The 18,387-nt window shown below is 40.6% G+C and overlaps 4 protein-coding genes across 8 annotated transcripts; 3 read left to right on the top strand and 1 right to left on the bottom strand.

The window, feature by feature from the left end:
* Nucleotides 1-613: 613 nt before the first annotated feature.
* On the bottom strand, nt 614-4,526 carry ccdc117 (coiled-coil domain containing 117). Of its 2 annotated transcripts, none has more exons than XM_033618809.2 (6): nt 4,240-4,526; nt 3,784-3,981; nt 3,599-3,649; nt 3,233-3,505; nt 1,753-1,899; nt 614-1,625 (listed from the first exon to the last, which is right to left on the bottom strand). In XM_033618809.2, exons 2-6 carry the CDS (start codon nt 3,924-3,926, stop codon nt 1,391-1,393), a joined length of 849 nt encoding a protein of 282 aa, XP_033474700.2. In that variant the 5' UTR covers nt 3,927-3,981; nt 4,240-4,526; the 3' UTR covers nt 614-1,390. The 2 variants fall into 2 exon arrangements, with proteins under 2 accessions (XP_033474700.2, XP_033474701.2); XM_033618810.2 differs by having other exon boundaries at nt 3,599-3,646.
* Nucleotides 4,527-4,870: 344 nt separating this feature from the next.
* tcn2 (transcobalamin II) lies at nt 4,871-8,826 on the top strand. 3 transcript variants are annotated; one of them, XM_033618825.2, is made up of 10 exons: nt 4,871-4,993; nt 5,306-5,380; nt 5,852-6,041; nt 6,129-6,298; nt 6,669-6,821; nt 7,309-7,481; nt 7,584-7,758; nt 7,837-8,017; nt 8,111-8,229; nt 8,459-8,826. In XM_033618825.2, exons 2-10 carry the CDS (start codon nt 5,323-5,325, stop codon nt 8,518-8,520), a joined length of 1,281 nt encoding a protein of 426 aa, XP_033474716.1. In that variant the 5' UTR covers nt 4,871-4,993; nt 5,306-5,322; the 3' UTR covers nt 8,521-8,826. The 3 variants fall into 3 exon arrangements, with proteins under 3 accessions (XP_033474716.1, XP_078026833.1, XP_078026834.1); XM_078170707.1 differs by having other exon boundaries at nt 4,872-4,993; nt 5,270-5,380; XM_078170708.1 differs by having other exon boundaries at nt 4,907-4,993; nt 5,313-5,380.
* A 1,523-nt stretch (nt 8,827-10,349) lies between these two features.
* dguok (deoxyguanosine kinase) lies at nt 10,350-13,898 on the top strand. Of its 2 annotated transcripts, XM_033618661.2 has the most exons (8): nt 10,363-10,620; nt 10,826-11,003; nt 11,102-11,211; nt 11,303-11,502; nt 11,788-11,935; nt 12,153-12,268; nt 12,559-12,658; nt 13,390-13,898. In XM_033618661.2, exons 2-8 carry the CDS (start codon nt 10,895-10,897, stop codon nt 13,414-13,416), a joined length of 810 nt encoding a protein of 269 aa, XP_033474552.1. In that variant the 5' UTR covers nt 10,363-10,620; nt 10,826-10,894; the 3' UTR covers nt 13,417-13,898. The 2 variants fall into 2 exon arrangements, with proteins under 2 accessions (XP_033474549.1, XP_033474552.1); XM_033618658.2 differs by having other exon boundaries at nt 10,350-11,003.
* Nucleotides 13,899-14,002: 104 nt separating this feature from the next.
* Nucleotides 14,003-16,347, top strand: spaw (southpaw). The gene is made up of 3 exons (XM_078170726.1): nt 14,003-14,619; nt 15,000-15,805; nt 15,902-16,347. Exons 1-3 carry the CDS (start codon nt 14,346-14,348, stop codon nt 16,052-16,054), a joined length of 1,233 nt encoding a protein of 410 aa, XP_078026852.1. The 5' UTR covers nt 14,003-14,345; the 3' UTR covers nt 16,055-16,347.
* The last annotated feature ends 2,040 nt before the right edge of the window (nt 16,348-18,387 follow it).

The raw sequence follows: 18,387 nt of genomic DNA, 5'->3' as shown, positions 1-18,387 counted from the left end.
TGCTTTTTTGTTCTCCGAGTTAGAATATATGCTGTTCACATAACCTGGTCGAAATTAGTAAAAGCGTAGGTCATCCAAGAGAGACAATACAAACTAATGGAGTGGTCAAAGGTGTCACATTGAAATTTAAGGTGTGCTGATGGATTCACATCGTCACCTCATACATTGAGCAACATGACAAGTAAACATTCCACCTTAAAAATTGGAGACAGTCGGCCCAGTGAATTTTTTTTCTCAGACCACAGCTGCTACAAGAGACAGCAAAACATCCTTTCACTTTATAATTACAGTTCACTAATATATGTAACTCTCCATGTTATGAACAGCAGTTACATAAACCTCAGCCCTGAGCAGTGTCTGTCTGCTATCGACCAATCAACGGACTGCAGTGTTCACAGCTCCACCTTTTAGTACCAGATCTGTGTGCTAGGTACCCCAACAGAGAGGGGACCAAAAATGGGGATGGTACTAAACGGTTCCATCTGTACCATGCACAACTTTTCACAGTGGAAATGGAAAAAAAAAGTGTACCAAACTCAACTGTACTGTACTGTACTGTTCAGTGAAAATTGGGCTATACTCTATGTAATGAGTAGGCAAAGCAGAATCTCTATGGACAATGTATAAGTTTATTTAAAAACAAATAAAAATTAACAACACTCAATGGCTGGTTGAAATTCTGGTATTGTATACATGAAAATACAATCAAATCATAAAAAGTGCATTTCCATGACTTCTTTACGAATTTCTCAAAGCGAAAAGATAGCGTACTTGCTAAGCACTATAGGAAGAGAACCTTTCTACCACAACAAGTACAACAGCAAGCAGAAAGGCATGCTGAGTAAATGTGAACACACAGGAACAGCATTTTGTGTCCTGTTATTGATGCCCAGAAGATGGGCATAAAAACTGTACAAAATTCAGACATTGATGTTTAACAAAGAACATTGTATTTACAGTACATCAGTGTTTTGTTGGCAGGCTTTGGCAAAATTATGTACAAATTATTTTGTTTCTAATGGCAAAGGTTAATTCTGTAAGTCATACAAAACTGGTTATGTAAGGCTGTTTATAGACCTTTTCAAAGTCTTCAGATTGTGACAGTAATATTGGAGATTTAAATAAATGAAACTGATTAATTCAGTCAGCGCTGTTATGTTTTACATATGGTTGCTCAAGATTATAGTCAAAAAACCTTTAACTAAATAACCGTAAAGTAAAAGATGTGTTTCACAAACTGTCCAAAACAGCACAATATTCATGTAACACTAACATGCCTTGCCAAACTGACCAACTTTAAGTGGTTCGGAGTCCTTTTATAGTCTTTTGTGCGACTACATTTCAAGTCTTTTACTTTGGCATGTCTTTTTTTTAAGGTCATTAAGCACCTTTACATTTCCATGTCTTCCTCTCCAGAGCTGGGGGCCACAGGAAAGCTGTACGGAGAAGAGTGTGTGTCTGAGGGTGGACTGGAGGGGCTGTGGGGGGTGGGAGATGGACATGGAGTCGGGGGTTGCCGTGGTACTGTCTGTTGTTTACGCTGTTTCTGTAATGAGCCCTTTCGCTTCCGACAGAAGGGATCATCTGGTGGCCGCCACAACACCAACTCCATGCAGGAATGGCTCCTAAAGGGGTGAAGAAGAAGTAGGTGAGACCAAAATAAACACAGAGGAAAGAAATTGTTGACAGCTTCTCAAAGAGGAAGATTCATAAGACACTAAATGTTCAAATAACAGAATCAGGAGAACATACACAGACTGGGCTACTGTGTGTGGTAGGATGTCGCTGATGCCGCGCTGCAGACCCTCCTTCAAACTGTCTGAGATCACCAACACTGGCCGTCTCTGTGCAGGCTCTACATCCAGATCTTCATCCTCATCGTCATCCTCCAGCGTTATTCTGTGACACATAAAAGTTGCAGTACTTACTTGAGGCAATAGAAGGTAAAGTATATGTTGTTACCACCTTGTCATGTGATACAACCCCTAAAGCCGTCACCACCACTGAACGGCGAAACAAACCCGTTGTGGCTAAATGTTGAGAGCTGCAGTACCAGAAGGGAAACCAGCAAATATCTCAGCTATGTAAAGGTGGATGCAACTGAAAATACCGGATAGTCTGTGGACTGTATTTGAAAACTGGCAGAAACAAAGCTGCCTGACATATACTGTATATGTTTATAAAGGTGTGGTTGACATGAACAAATTAATTACAAGATAATTATCAAAGCAAGACAGCATTCACTTGATACTGGTTATTAATAATAGTTGTAATAGTACAATACAATACAATAGTAATAATAGTTATATATACTATGCAGGACTGTCGGTTACTGTTTGTGAACATGCCAGTCAGTGAAAGTAAAAGCCAATGCCAGGTTCACTCATTTGGCATCCCGCCTCCCTATATTTGCAATTTTTCCTCAAGCTGTGTCTCCTGGATGACTGCCACTTACAGTTGGGCACCTGGTTGCTACCTTTTTTTAATAAAGCCCCGACCTAACCCATAAACGTTACGAACGCAGAAAATAAGAAAATACATGTAGAGGGCAGAGTCTCTGCAGAAAAATACACCGCCACACATCTGGTGGAGAGAATACTCCTGCATGAGTCTATATATTGTTTTTTAGGACAATCCTGCACAGTATATCTTTTAAGTGTTCAAAATCATCAATCAAGTACTTCTTTAAAACAAAAACCTAATACCGTGAGCCGTGACCCATGATATCTTGATACAGAACAGGCCAGACAAAAAATGATACTATTGAATTATGGCACAGGTATACAGCTCACACTAAACAAACCTTTACAGCAAATAAGAGCCTGTTCGCCTGGTTCTATTTTAAACAGGATTAGTCTGTTTAATCAAAGTCACTTTGGGGTATACTCTGATATGTAATAGATTGTGACCTTTCCAGAGTGTACCCCTCCTCTCACTACATGCATGTTGGAATAAACTCAAGCCCCCCGTGACCCTGAACAGAATAAAAAGAATGTACTGCTTCTCTTTCACTTACAATTGACTGTGACAATGTACACCTGAATTAATTAGTGCATTCAACAGCACAACAGCATTTAACCATATAAGCAGTGTACCCTCTGTCAGCACAAGATGTCCAAGGATAGATAGATAGATATTTTTGGTTATAAGTTGTGAGTTTGAAGTCTAATTCTAACATGACAGTAGTCAACAGTTTTTGTAACTTTTTTCCCACACCCTGCAAGTTGCATACCTGTCTTCGATCTCCTGCAGTTTCCTCTGAGCTGCCTCTATCTCCATGCAGGAGCTCTCTGTCTCGGGTCGGGATGCAGCAGTGGAGGGCTGCGGCAAAGTCAAAGGCTGAGGCGCTGTGCAGGGCTGTGGAAGTGCAGGGCTGGCATGCTGGGCAGACAGGGGCGGGCAGCTGTTCGCTGTCAGCCAGTCACGATGAGTGCTTGTGTTTGAGGTCTCTAAAATGTCCTCCTCTGCCTCTAACATTAACCTCCTCCTCTTAGCACTGCATCCCCTGGGGAAACAGATTTGTCTCAACACTAATATGTGACTATTCCCAGCATTGCCAAATGTTAAGTGAAACTCTGAGTGTGTCTCTTTCACTTACTCATCATCAACTCTCCTCCTGTGCTTCCTGAGGCATCGTGTCTCCCAGCTGCTGTCGGACAGAGAGACAGATGTGTCACACCAGAAGATAAGACAATGTCAGGTTAGGATTGAAAAGCCATCTCAAGTGCATTTATGACAAATGTGTGGAGGGGATTTACACCCTCTAAATAATCAGCTACATACCTGTTGGAGAGAGTTGCTCTCTGCAGATCTCCAGACGTACTTGGAGAGCCGAGGTTAAACTCAGGAAGGCTTGTGGGGCCTGAAAATGAGTACATGTCTGGCAGAAACCCCACTTCACTGCTAGTGGGAGCGGGGTGGTGCATGGTGGTCCAGTCGGTGAGATGATTTGAAGGGACAAGAAGGTAACTACAGAGAGATCTGATGTGGGAAATGAGCATTGATATCAATCAGACGAGCTGATAAGATGATTCTCTATAAACCAACATGACGCACAAGTTTACACAAGGACAGCTGGCTGACTGTCTAAGCTAGCTACAACGCCACTGTTACACTAAACCTTAATATGACATGGCTGATAAAACTACCTATTATTATGACATATTAACGTTATAACTCTGATGAACAACTTTGAATAAGTAACCCAGACACATAACGTTAACAGCGTCAGGGACAGACCTGTGCAGCTGCCCTGCCCCTTCGTGTTTTTGTTGTTGTTTGACGTTAGCTCGTCTCCGTCAGGTCACATCGTTTCCCGTTGAAATAATCCCGTTAGCACGAAGCAACAGGCTTTACACGCTCAAGTCATGCTAACTTAATGTCGATACAACCTGTGGACACACACAGCTCCCACGTTAAAGGGCTCTGTGGCGTGAACTGCTTGAATGGTGGGCTGGCTTAGCTTAGTTACTCTGAAAAAGTGAGTCGCGCCAGAAGAGTCGTCAGGATTCTAGAAAGTGCGTATGTTACATTGGGGGAATTGTGGGAGTTGTAGTTTTGTAAACCGCAATTGTAGTATTTGTAAACCGACTCACGTTTGCGTTGAACACTTGGCGAGAAACAGGAACAAAGTTAACGAAGGGGCGTTTTTATTGAAGCACCGACACCACGTTAACTAGCTTAAATTAAAATGTCAGTTTCCGACCCTCAGTCCAACGTCAGTTTGTGTAAAGCAAGATGGACACCCGAGTCGTCTTTGTACGTTCGTTTTTGCCAAAGAGTATATACGTTGACAAGATGGTTCCCTCCAACCCCCTGTTTACAGTCACCGGACCTGGCTCGTGTGGTTTAAAGGGGCCGTCTTGCTTTTCTCATGGCAGTGTCATCTCAAATAACGAGTCATGTGACAGTGAAATACTAGAAGCTGTTGTCTCTGCCTCTGTCCTCACTCAGCTGTTAATCTCCACACTGGAGTCACCCTCTCTTTGAGGAGGTAAGACAATGCGCTTACTGCAAAAATGTTACAGGCTTACAAGCTATTAACCAAACAGCTGCCATAATAGCTTATTATAAACACGACATTATATTATTTACTAACCTAACATCGCTGTGTTGTCTGTTATGCATCTTACGTTAATCCAAAGGTATACTGCAATCATATTATTTTATTCTTAGATATCTGTATACCTGCCTTCCTCAAATACGCAAATACTTTTACACTAATAGTTTTTTATCTTACAATTTTACAGTAGGCCTTCTTTCGTTTCAGGCGAATATATTGATTTATTTCCACTGATTGTGTTAGCTAACAGGCTGCCCAGAATGCTGTCTTTGGTCATAGTCACAGGCCTCCTGGCTTTTGTCTCTGGTAAACCATGTGGTAAGTTTTTTTTCTTTTTGTAATCCATTTATCACCAATCATTAAAAAACTCGGACTACTCTTAGTTAATTTGAACTCTAGGAATAACCCAGTTTACAAAAACACTGAGTCACTGGTCTGGACATTCACTTATTTTGCAATTACCCACTTCATGAATCTGAATGGCCTTCATCTTGCTTATTGACAAAAGTTGTGTAATTGGCAAATCACAGAAAATGTCGACACCTTTTTGATTCAGGACAGACATTGAGATATTTGGATCTTGAACAGCAATGACTCTTCTTTTAGCAAAGACAGACGTCTCCTCAGTCTTTGTTTCCTCTTGTTGTGACTGCTGATGCTACAGTTTTGATGTCGCAATGCTCTGAAAGTTCAAGTTGATGTCAGCAAGAGAATGTTACTGAAATATTTTTACGTCTGTGATCAAAATTTCTGAAAAACATTTTTTTTTCTTTTAATATTTGAATCCAGATACTGAAGGATCCAACAGAGAGCTGCACCTAACACTCAATAAGAATCTCCTCCGCTCTCTGGAGACACAGGAAGGACTCCCCAATCCCAGTGTCCACTTGGCTTTACGGCTTTCTGATAACCACAACCTCGCCAAGGAGAATGAACACCTGAATAAACTGAAAAATGATTTGCACAATGACCTTCAGAGGTATTTCACTGTCTGACACAAAAAGATGTCTCGCTATTTCAGATCATTATGTCCATTAATCTGATCTTCTCCCCTGGTGTTCCTTAGCTCTCTCTCTAACAGCCAGTCTGTGGTCGGCCTCTTGGCGCTGTACACTCTGGCTTTGAAGTCCTCCTGCCATGACCTCAACACAGTCACCTTCACTGTCAGTGAGAAGAGCGAGAAGCTGCTGACACACCTGAAGAATCAGATGGAGCAAGAAAAAGAGCACATTGCCTGTAAGTTTTCCTTTGACCTTTTTGGAGGCCAACGGTTGTCATAAAAAGTGTTCACCATCCTGTTTTACATCCTGTTACAAAATGAGTTCAAAGTTTGTCTAGTGAGGATATTTCTTTGGAAAAGAAATCCAAGAAAATGTATTTGAAAGTGTAAAATTACAACAAACAGCTAATTTCAATGCATGTTATTTTCTTTATGACTTAAACATTTTATTTCAGTTTTGAAATTAGTCATAAGAGCAACTATTAACTAATTCCATTGAAACTGAAATAAGAAGAACTTAGAATACATTTCAATCTCTTGAACATCACTGTCAAGTCATGTTTGACCATAATTTGGTTTCTTTTATTTCTCCTCTCCTTTGCACAGTCAGCCACCGCCCTTTGACCAACTATTACCAGTACTCTCTGGGTGTGCTTGCTCTTTGCGCGAGTGGCATCAGGGTCAACAACCATGTCAGCAACAAGCTCATCAAGGCGGTAGAAAATGAGCACTTCAAACATGGAGACTCCGAGAGTACTGGTGAGTTTAACCTGCCTAAATGTTTTCTTATTCTATGATTAAATAGAAGATGTGCAGGCAAACCTAATGGTAAAAATGATCAATGAATTGCCCTATGATAGTTTACACAACACTCATACTGTGGACTAAGATATAGGACTGCAAACTGTCTATGGTGGAGTGCGACAGTGTGAAAGATAAAACCTGTGCTGTGTGATGTTGCATTCCATTTAGAGACATATTTTAAACACATTAGCTACCTGAGATAAATTTTACTAGTGGGTCATCTCCAGAGGTGTGGACTCGAGTCAAATGACTTGGCCCTGAGTCACAAATTAAATTACTTAAGCCACGCCTTGACAAAATCAAAAGACTTGCAACTCGACTTGGACTTTGAAAGGAATCCAGTAACCACACTTGGTAACAGCTCTTCAGATTTTCTTATACTTAAAATTAATCTCTCCCTCTGTATGTTAAATGACACATTTCATCTTCATTCTCTCTTTAGACACCTACGCCATGGCTGGAATGGCGCTCCAGTGTGTAAAGGACTCTGGTTCTCATGTGCAGAATGCTGCTGAGCTCGACACAGCTCTCAGCAAGATTAAGGAGAAGCTCTTGGCCGCTCGACGGAACGACGGTCATATAGGCAATGAGTTCAGCACAGGCCTCGCAGTGCAAGTAAGGATCCTTTTCCTTATTTTTTGTCCAGCTCCCTTTATCTCTTTCACTGCATGAAACAAAATTTTCTCAGTTTAAATGTTCTCATTTGTTGTGTTCCAGGCCTTATTGGCAATGGGCACCCATATTGCAGACTGTGCTGCCTCAATGGAGGCCATGAGGACAGGTGCCAGAGGCAACACGTACCACAACCCCATGGCTGTATCTCAGATCCTGCCAGCTCTGCAGAAGAAATCCTACCTGTCAGTTAAAAGCAAGGAGTGCCGCAATGAGGATGGTACGTGCAGCGTTATGTCTGCCCCCTGTGGTCACCGTTGTTTCTGGTTGTGTTTTCACAGTGTGTGTGTTCTTACAGACACTCTGGTGCTGGAGCCCGTAGATCCTGTGGTGGTTTTACCAAGCAAGACCGAAGTGGCTGTGATGGTGGAGGTGGTGACGGCCAGTGGAGCAGCTGCTCTGTACTCTGTGAAGGTGCCAAAGGGCAGCTCTCTGCTGCAGGCCCTTGAACTGCTCAGTGGAAAAGATGTTGGCTTCACGTGAGTTCATATAATGTGTCTGTGTGTATTTCTTTTCATAGCTCCTTTGAAATCTTGTGTGATTGTCAATATTAAGTAATATTTGGTTTGCAGGTTTGAGAAAGAGTCCAGCCTGTGGGGGCCTTTCTTAAGTATGGTGAACGGAGAGCAGGCCAGACAGAGCGATCGCAGATACTGGCACCTCTCCTCTGATGGCACTGCACTCACTGAGGGTGAGGACTCACATACACATATAGTGATTGTCTCATTAATAGAGCATTCTCTTCTTCTTTTCTGCTGCTACAATTTCACTTTGGTTAAAATTGCTAATGCTAATGCTGGTGCATTTACAGCAATGTGTAAATGTTGTTGTTGATTAATGTGTATTGTCCCTGCACAAATAAATCAATTTAAAAAAAACAAATATAAAATAAATAAACAAAGTTTTGCTTTTTCCCTCAGGTATCAATGATTACAAGATTGAGGTGGCTCAGAAGATCATCATCCAAAACTCAAGCTACTGAGGGTCACTGCAGATGCAACAGTGATTGATGACGATCAAAAGCAGTCGGGTCTCGACATTTCTCTATCCTTTGCTGTTTTAGCACTGATCATACTTAAATCATCTGATGCCATCAAGTAGGCTTGAAGCTTGAATAAAAGTGTAATTTAGAACTAAATGAACAGACTTTGTCTGTCTTCAGAATGTAAATGATAAAGATTTTTTATGATGGTTTGTTAAATGATTGTGAAATGTTTATTAAAATGTCTTAGAAAGCATGGTTGTGTTTTTTTAAACAAATAAAAGTTTGGATGGCTTTTTAAATGAATAATTTCTGTGGGTTTGTGTTTTTATTCAAAAAAAATATGAATAATAAGCTAATGACAATCAATTAAATTGTTAAATCACATGAGATTTCTTTACAAACTAACACAGCTAATGAAAAAATTTTAATTTTGGTGTAACTGTATTTTTATTGCACGTGTTAAGCACGTTTATAATGGATTATGAAAGTTAATTGTTGTCACACATGCAGTAATGTCAGAAAAATCTACTGAGATCCAAACACATGAAGTACTTAATCACTTGTTTGGTGTTAAAATAAGTTATTTCTTTCAGCTGAAATTTTCATGGAGCTTCTTACAGTTTTAAAAGTTCTTTAAGTGGCATGAGTGAATGAAATATAACACTGGATGTCTTAAAAATCACCCTTTTTTGACACAAGTAACTGTCCCACTTTAACACTTTTGTTCAAACACAGTAGGGTATTACATTTTTGATAAAAAATGTCTTGCTGATGTTGATGGTGCCAACAGAAATACTTCTTATTCCCCAACAAACAAGTTTAAATGTCACTCTGATGCCACATTAAAGTGTATTTTTGTTTGTTTGTGAAAATCAGTGAAAAGTGAACTCTGCAACAGCTAAGTTTAGATCAAACTGATACAGACACCACAATGTGTGTGCTATTATTAGGTACTTTAAATGTCATTAGATAACAAGAAAATGTTGGGACTTATGAATACGATGATAAATAACAAAGAGACGAATCAGTGACAAGATTAAACATGCATTGTCCACAGATACATGCTCGATAAATAAACAGCTAAAACTGTACTGCTTAAAATTTCACATATATATTTTTGTAAAAACAATTTGGAAAAAAGACATTTTATAGGTCATACACCAAAAAAATAACCCACTGGTTCAACTTAAAAAAATAGTTCCAACTTTGGCATTATTGAGTCAGTCCTATGAGTCTTTTATAATCTGACCAACTCCATTAGTTTAATACAACCAACATGACTTGCTTTAACCTCAAAAAAACTTGAACTTGAATCAACTTAATATTTATCCAAAAGTTGTGGTGATATTTAGTGATCATGTGGTCAAATTCATTTAAGATATTCTAACTTATTTACTTTGATTCCATCCTACTCAAAAATATCAAAAATGTTTTTGATTTTGACCAAATTCTTAAAATAAGTTGTTGAGTGACTTAAACACATTAATGTAACAAATGTAGTTCTTTCTGCTGAAAAACGTCTTCATTTTAACTGACTAAATAAATATCTAATGACGTTTTGCATAAGCAGAAATAAAGCAACTCACCTCCTCCATGATGGACCTCATCCACCTGTAGGTTAACCTGAGGGCAGAACTGAAGTACTTCCTGATTATGACCAAACTGGGGTCGTCACCATTTCAAACCATGCTGTACAAACACACAGCGGTCCTTATGTCTGTTCGGTAAACATATTAAATCGAAGCAAACGTGAATTTTGTCACTTGCCACCAATTTTCTCCTCAAACATGTGATTTGTCAAGACTTTTATTGTGAAAGTACGCTACACGACACCGGAAGTGATTTAAGTTGCTACTGTTTGTAGTATTTAGACACAATTTCTTATGAACTTTACTTAATATTTTTACTTATCAGCACTTAATATGCGAAACTAAAGTCCGGACGCCACGGGAACATTTTAGCCGATATATCGGTGTTTATAAATGTAGCATAAGTAGCACTTTTAGCTACAAGTCGATCAGTCATACCGAAAGTTCACGTTAGCATAACGTTACCTCATGGAGAGGAGGAGCTAGCGACCATGAGATTAGCTCAGCGGTAATGAGAAGTCTTACTAACACCAATATGAGCTAACACCAAGTGATATGTAGATTAATGTGATTATATCTTTGTAGTTGTATTTATGCCTGTCACAATGTCTGCCCTGTATCGATGCGCTCTGTTCAACCGTGTTTCCAAGCTGAAAACAGGTGTGACACAGGTCAAGAGATTTGGGTATAACGTGAATGCGCCCCCTCCACAGTGGACGACACCTGACAGTCTCCTGAGAGTTGGAAACACAGCCATAACACAAACAACTAACCTACGTACTATGGCTAACAAGTCACGGAGGCTCAGTTTTTCTTGTTCAAGGTGTCTGTCGACTTCAACTGAGAATGGAGCAGCTCGAGTGAAGAGGGTTTCTATCGAGGGCAACATTGGTGAGACCAGTGTATTTACAGTGTTTCACAATAAGAGTTTTTGTGCCAAATTGACTGTTAATAACATGTGATCTGTGTTCTGTGCTCTGACACAACAGCTGTTGGAAAGTCGACCTTTGCAAGACTCTTACAGTCAGCTTGTCCAGACTGGGAGGTGGTGGCAGAACCTGTCAGCAAGTGGCAGAACATTGAAAGTGGGACCTCGAAGGTGTGTGAACATTTCCTGACCTCTACATCTTTTCCTAACAAACATCCAAGGGAGCCAAGCTTGACCACATTTCCGTTTGTGTCTTTGACAGGGGACAGACACGTCCTCTCAGAAGACAGTCAGCAACCTGCTGCAGATGATGTACCAGGACCCTCAGCGCTGGTCGTACACATTTCAGACATATTCCTGCATGAGCCGGCTGAGGACGCAGCTGCAGCCTCCTCCAGCTCGCCTCCTCAGCTCAGAGGGAACACCTGTCCAGGTGTATGAGCGCTCCATCTACAGTGACAGGTGAGTGGGTCAGGACAGGAAAGTGAAAATGAAATCATGTCAGGGGAACTTACGTTGTGAGAAGACTCATAATAGTCCCATATGGTCGAGAAGATGTCTTCTTGACCAAAGTTGTTTCATCCAGAGTGAGCTGTAGACTTTTCCACTACTGATCGTCAAAGGTGTGCCCAAGATAGAATCAGTATAAAACAGATATGTACTGTATTTAGTATTTAACTTATTGAGCAAATGCGTTCTCTTTTATTTTGTGTGCTTATAATTAAATTTGGCTCTCTGTCCTCTCAGATACATTTTCGCCCTGAACATGTTTGAGCTGGGTTGCATCAACTCTACAGAGTGGGCAGTGTACCAGGACTGGCACTCCCTCCTGGTGGACCAGTTTGGACACCAGGTGGAGCTGGAGGGCATCATCTACCTCAGAGCCCCTCCAGAGGTATGAACACAAGAGATTTCATGTTACACTTCATGTTACATTCAAGCGATACAATAAATCTAACAATAACTCATGAGAGAAAAAAAGATGTTTACAGCACAACATATCAGCTTGTAGCTGTTTGTATTTGCATAATTTTACTGTAACATTACATCATTGACCTGTACTCTATTTCATGTTGAAAAAGACACAAAGACATACTTTTGTTATCACTCAGAAATGTATGGAGCGTCTGGAGCGTCGAGGAAGGGCAGAAGAGAAAGGAGTGAAACTGGACTATCTGGATAAGCTGCACGTTCAGCATGAGAAGTGGCTCGTTGAGAAGACCACTGAGTGAGTGCTAATGACAGCATGTCTGTACTGCTTGTTCTCTTCAGACACTCCCTTTTAGCGGTTATCAAGATGATGGACCATTTTTGAGGCATTTTGTAATCAGGTGGCGACAAGCACCGTGTAAAAAATGTATAAGAAAATTACACTTAAAATTGGTATTTATAGCTTTGACAGTCACCATTTAAATGCCTCTCCCTGCAGCTGTTTGTTGCTCTGCTGTGAACAGATGACGGTCAGCAGTGTGTGGTCTGAGGTGGTCGGTGTAATGCAGCTCAACTCTCTCTTTTCAGAATACATTTTGAGAAGCTGAAACGGATACCAGTGTTACAACTCGATGCCAGTGTGGAGTTTCAGAGTGACCCGGAGGTGCAGGAGGAATTTATAACAAAGGTATTTTTATTTATTGCACTTTGACATAATAGCTGCTACACCAGGGGGAACCACATGAGGGCCCCATACTAATGTTTGAGCCCTTATTTCTCATCTTCACACATCCCTTTTCCACCACAGTAGCTCTCTCGAACTGGTTCCATTCAGGTTTCGTGGAACCTTGGTGCTATCTAACGAAGCAGCCTGCATTTCCATCAGTTTTGAGCAAACCCATTGTAATCGAGAATTTGTCATCAACAGAGAGAGTTATAGTAGTAGCAAAATGTCAGATTGCATCGATTACCTGTGAACATTTGTTCTGTTATTACAGATATTTGCTTTCAACCAAAAAACAAGCATGGACCACTGCACACTTTCCTTTTCAACAATTTCTCACGTGACATCTCTGTTGTCGTAGTTTTCATCCTCTCTTTCCAAACTGTAGAATATGACAAGCCCATGCATGTCGTCACAGTTTGCACTTCAGGTTAAGAGTAAAAAAGCTTTTTTTGGCTGGGAACCAGTTTGTCTGGTTTTGAACCAATTTATTTTTGGTCTAGATGCTCTGAATGGTTCAAACTTAGGTGCAGGAATCAGAGCAGAACTCATTTTCCATATTGGTGGAACAGGGATTAACAGTCTTTGATCTAAGGAGCGTCGTTGTAGTGACACATTATTGTTTTCTGATCTGACTTTTGATGTGTTTCATGTTTCTGATCCACTGTGATCCTAAAGTATCTTTTCACACACAGATGAAGAACTTCTTCAATGCTTTGTGAGAAGATTGTCATCAGCTACCGTCAGCAGTGGGGAACAGATGAGTCCAGACAGACCTCAGTCAGTCAACTGTGTTAACTGACCTATAACTACAGATGAGCCTCTCATACACTGAAGAAAATAAAACACAATATAAAATGCTCTCTTTTTAATAAGCTGCAGGACCATACTACATCTGTACATCAATGTGTTACCTCTGAAAAGACTTTTAGATTGTCACTTTTTTTCTTCGACATTTTGTTTGCATGTTTATGTTTTTTAAATTCAGTTGCTAGCTAAAGTTACTTCTTATATTGTCATGTTTATTCACTTCCATCAAAACTAAGTCAGTGCTATCACTCCTGGGACCATCTGGAAACACATTTACTGAGCATCAGAGTTTTTGTGTATGTTACTGCTTTACACATTACTGACAGACAAGAGCAAGCTAATAGGACAACTATAATATTTATTTGTTTATGAATAAAAATGTATTCCTTTTTAATTGGTGTGAGATATACTGTCCTTTTTTTAATCAAAGATTTTCTTAAATTTTGTATTTTTTTTTATTAGTTTCAGTATGTGTGAAATTTCACTGTCACTAAACAGAAAGGTGCTGTACAGCATTTTAAGTGATGTTAATGGATTTTTACATGTCAAGAGGATTAGGCTCCTAAAGTGAGTATAAAAGGCCAGGCAGTTTGACAGGACAATGACCTTGGCTAAATGTTTTCTTTGTCTCCCCCTCCGGTGTGCTCTGATGATCAGAGGGGCCGTTGAGATGCCTGGAGCGCTCAGGGGTCATCAAAGGGCAGCTGTCCACTATAAAGGGGCCTGTCTGGAGCTCCGTCTGTACATAGCATCATTTCAGCCTGAGAGCAGCTGGAGGAAGGAAGGAAGATCTTTGCCTCTCTCATTGCGGTTAAAAGTCAATTTTGAGTTTCAGTAGAAAATGGACGTCCTGACAGTTTTCTGCACATTCTTCCTCTGCTCTTTTGGAGCTGTTTCCTCCACTCAGGGGCACAGATATCTCTCAGGCCTCGAGACTAGTTTCGCATTCAGAAATCTCTCGTTTAATTATCGCAGCAGATACCCGATGTACATGATGCAGCTGTACCGTTCCTTCCGGACTTTTGATTCCTCGACGTCAGTAGCTGTCCTTACAACACCAGGTGACACCCCGTCAGTACGCAGCTCTGACTCCGTCATAAGTCTGACAGCCAGAGGTGAGTAAACTGTTATTTGTCCAATGCTAAAATGCATTAATGGTTATACAGCATGTTATATACAGTATGTGTTAGTTTCTATCCTCCAGCAGCTCTTTGGTTGGTACATTATCTGTGTTATCAGACCCTCCCTCTTTACAACCCAGCAAGTGCCAAAATGCTTATTCAACTTTAAAGGCTTTCTCTGTTTTATGTGAGTGGGTGTGTATATTAGCCCTCAGACGTCCTTGCACAGGGGGGTTCAATACACATCCTGTCCTGTTCACCCTCCCACTCAGTGCTGTGACATTTGTCCAGGGATCTGGTTTGTCCAGAATCCTCCACTCAGCTCTGTGTGTGTGAATCTGACTTTTCATTTACATGTTCTGTCTCATTTTTAGGTTGCTATCAAGTTGGTGAAAGATGGACAGTCACATTTGACATGTCGTCCATCTCTACTTGGGAGTTTATCCAGTTGGCAGAATTTCGGATCAGACTTCCTGCTTTCTCTGCCTCCAGGCGTGCCACTGTGGATTTATATCACTCCGGAAAGCAGAACTGTGACCTGGGCAGCACGTCATGCCAGGATGAGCAGCTTTTCCTGGGGAGCTTTGACACATTAGCCAGCAGCGCAAAGTCCTCCTGGAAGGTTTTTAATGTGACTGCGCTGCTAAAATACTGGCTATACCAGGGAGATGGAGTGTTGAGCCAAGAGGCCTCAGGAGAACCCGAGGCGGACAATGGGAGCGGTGCTGGAGATGGTGGGGGGAAGTCCCTCCTCAAGAATCTGGGATTGACACAAAGAAAAATACACCATCCAACCACAAACCGGGTCATGATGGTCATCTTCTCCAAACACAATGTGCCCCAGGAAGGCCACACAGCACACAGCCTCATTCACACGGTAGAGAACTCCAAATATGTGAAGATGGACAGAGTCAGCAGTGACCGTCAAAGTCGACGCCACAAAAGGAACAGGATGGAGAGGTTAAGGGTGGCTGCAGAAGCTTCACCCACTGCTGCACCAACAACAGAGCCAACCCAGAGGCCGCTGTGTCGGAGAGTAGACATGTGGGTGGACTTTGACCACATCGGCTGGGACGAGTGGATTGTGCACCCTAAACGCTACAATGCTTTTCGCTGTGAGGGGGAGTGTCCTTCACCACTGGATGAGTCCTTCAACCCCACCAACCATGCATACATGCAGGTGAGACTGATTTTCAACCCAGTTCAACTCTTTAGACTTGAACAGTTCTTGTTTCGTTGCTGGTTTATTCACGTAAATTATTCATATATCTTTCAGAGCCTCTTGCAACATCACCATCCAGAGAGAGTGTCATGCCCGTCCTGTGTGCCAACGCGCCTCAGCCCGCTCTCCATGCTGTACTACGAGCAGGACGACTTGGCCCTGCGGCATCACGAGGACATGATCGTTGAAGAGTGTGGATGTCACTGAACGCCAGCATATCACTGCTTTCACTGCTGTCACAAGAGCAGCAACTGACGGAGCATAATCTTGAACTTAATTTCTGCTGCCTCTTTACTGTTGTGTAAAAAATAATGTTCAAATATTAAATTTAAGTTCCTAATCATGGCCTCTTACAACAAATGACGGGATAGGACTGTTGAGTTTGAAGGACAAAATATTTCATCCATACTGGGTGTTACACAATCGTATATATCTTTAGTATCTATTTATACGTTATAATGTATATTTTGTACATAAAATATATAAAAACATATTAAAGCATTTTATTTTGACACGACTGTGATGTTTTATGTTTTTTTTGTTGCTCAACTAATAAATTTGAATTTAGTTTTTCTTAATATTGGGTGCTTGAATTTTCTAATTAAAGTTATGAACTCTAAAAATATATAAACTGGATGCATTTTTTTTTTTAAATTGCACCGTTTGAAATTGACCACAGAATATTTTAAAGAAGGGGACTCATAATTTCAGATGGTTTTCAAAATAAAATCTTTAGTGCTATAGATTTAGTAGTGTTTAAATTTCACATGATGTTTTATGTTTTTTTAAGCTCCACTATTAAATTAGAATTTAGTTGCTCTTTTTTTAATTATTAAAGTTATGAACTCTAAAACTAAATAAACTGGGAAAAACGTTTTTTTAAATTGCAGTTTGAAATTGGCAACAGAATATTTTAAAGAAGGGGACTCATAAATTCAGATGGTTTTCAAAATAAAAGCCTTTGTGCTACAGATTTAGTAGTATTTAAATTTCACAATAAGGTTTTCAGATGCTTAGAAGATTTAAGTCTATGTCCATTATTTTCATCCACGCATACCTTTATGGTTTTAAGAGCTGGGACCATGTCATTGTTTTGCAAGTCACCAGTAAGTCTTAAGTCTTTGTACTTGAGTCTCAAGTAAGGTCCCAAAACCTAAACTTTGAGTTTCAAGCCCTAAACAAGTCATAACTTTGCTAGATGAAATGTCATTTTAACAACAGAGTAATAGTGTATTAAATAATAATTTAAAAAAAACCATGAATGCTTTTTAAAAGCATGGCTGTCAGATTGGTTCAAACAAAGTGGATCTGGGGAATGAAGTGTCACCTTGCTGGAAATTAACAGAGTTAATACTGAATCAGGGAATGAAGGGAGTTTTTTAAAATGACTTTTTAATATTGGGCGTGGGGGAAGGTCTCAAGTATTTTCAAGTCAAAAGGCTGAAGTTCAATTGAGCGCACGAGTCAATGGTATTTTAGTCCATGCTGAGTCTAAAGTCATCAAATTTGTGACTTGAGTCTGACTCAAGTCCACAGCTTTGGTTTTCCTTTGTATTTATTTCCACTAAATCTCTCAGCAGTAGCTGTATCATGTTATACAGAACAAAATCCACTAACAAAAACACTTCTCAAAGGCTCAACCTGCTCGTAGATACTCATCTACATCTTAATCCCATTTGTCCTCTCTGACTTGTGACCAGCTAACATCTTAGTGTATTTGCCTTCCTCACCTCCAATTCACATCTCTGGGCCCATTACAGCACCACACATCATCAGAGGTCATTAGTTTCCTCTCTGGCCAGGCTTCTTTTGTTGATTGTGATCAAACAGGCAGGCCGAGTGGAACTATGCAAGAAGTGTACTGAAGGATGGGTCAGTGGGGAAGAGAAAAGCAGTAGCACTTGTTTATTTTGGGGAGGGGGTGGGGGTGCCAGGAAGAAGAGGTGACAAGGGGAGATTTAGACCCCAAACAAACAGAGAGTGATGTGACGGAATGGAGAGAGTCAACGTCTGGATGCTAAGGCTACTGTGGAGGGAGGACAGGGTGGACTGGAACTGATCAGCTGAAACCTTTCAATCCACACTTCCAACCAGGACACGACCAGACAAGACCAGTTCTCTCTCAACTTTCAGTTTTATGCACCTGTTTTGTCTCACAAGGACCTTGCTGTTAATGATGCCAGAGAGCTAAACAAAGGCTTACTCTACCACAAAAAGCTCACAGTGGTAAAATATCCCATCTATTTCTCATGCTTATGACTTTACAATGACCATAGTCAGTTTGCAATAATGAAGCTGATGTGGAACCTTGACATGTTTGTCCAAAAACACATCTCATGGTAGCAGGAGCTTGATGTCATCACATCTAAATCATGTGTCAGTTGTCACACATCCTGAACACACCTTCCTGTCCAACACAGTATGGTGGTTAGGCAATTGCAATCTTACTTAACTTTCACATTAATGTAATCGATCCTGCCAAAAACCTATATTCCTCAAAACTGTAGTACTTGTCAGCAGTTGTGTTCATGTTATGTCTG

The sequence above is a fragment of the Epinephelus lanceolatus genome, chromosome 9 (assembly GCF_041903045.1).
Source record: "Epinephelus lanceolatus isolate andai-2023 chromosome 9, ASM4190304v1, whole genome shotgun sequence".
NCBI lineage: Eukaryota > Metazoa > Chordata > Actinopteri > Perciformes > Serranidae > Epinephelus > Epinephelus lanceolatus.
The sequence above is the reverse complement of the archived record's forward strand: the minus strand, read 5'-3'. Positions and strand labels throughout refer to the sequence as shown.

Bases quoted from the DNA above. Each gene is read 5' to 3' on its own strand.
- tcn2 (XM_033618825.2), top strand. From the start codon at position 5,323: ATGCTGTCTTTGGTCATAGTCACAGGCCTCCTGGCTTTTGTCTCTGGT. The intron at 6,042-6,128 runs GTATTTCACTGT...GGTGTTCCTTAG, and splicing joins TTGCACAATGACCTTCAGAG to CTCTCTCTCTAACAGCCAGT. The intron at 6,822-7,308 runs GTGAGTTTAACC...TTCTCTCTTTAG, and splicing joins TGGAGACTCCGAGAGTACTG to ACACCTACGCCATGGCTGGA.
- ccdc117 (XM_033618809.2), bottom strand. From the start codon at position 3,926: ATGCACCACCCCGCTCCCACTAGCAGTGAAGTGGGGTTTCTGCCAGAC. The intron at 1,900-3,232 runs GTATGCAACTTG...TATGTGTCACAG, and splicing joins CTGCAGGAGATCGAAGACAG to AATAACGCTGGAGGATGACG. The intron at 1,626-1,752 runs GTATGTTCTCCT...TCACCCCTTTAG, and splicing joins CACACAGTAGCCCAGTCTGT to GAGCCATTCCTGCATGGAGT.
- spaw (XM_078170726.1), top strand. From the start codon at position 14,346: ATGGACGTCCTGACAGTTTTCTGCACATTCTTCCTCTGCTCTTTTGGA. The intron at 14,620-14,999 runs GTGAGTAAACTG...TCTCATTTTTAG, and splicing joins CATAAGTCTGACAGCCAGAG to GTTGCTATCAAGTTGGTGAA. The intron at 15,806-15,901 runs GTGAGACTGATT...TATATCTTTCAG, and splicing joins CCAACCATGCATACATGCAG to AGCCTCTTGCAACATCACCA.
- dguok (XM_033618658.2), top strand. From the start codon at position 10,706: ATGCCTGTCACAATGTCTGCCCTGTATCGATGCGCTCTGTTCAACCGT. The intron at 11,503-11,787 runs GTGAGTGGGTCA...CTGTCCTCTCAG, and splicing joins CGCTCCATCTACAGTGACAG to ATACATTTTCGCCCTGAACA. The intron at 12,659-13,389 runs GTATTTTTATTT...TTTCACACACAG, and splicing joins AGGAGGAATTTATAACAAAG to ATGAAGAACTTCTTCAATGC.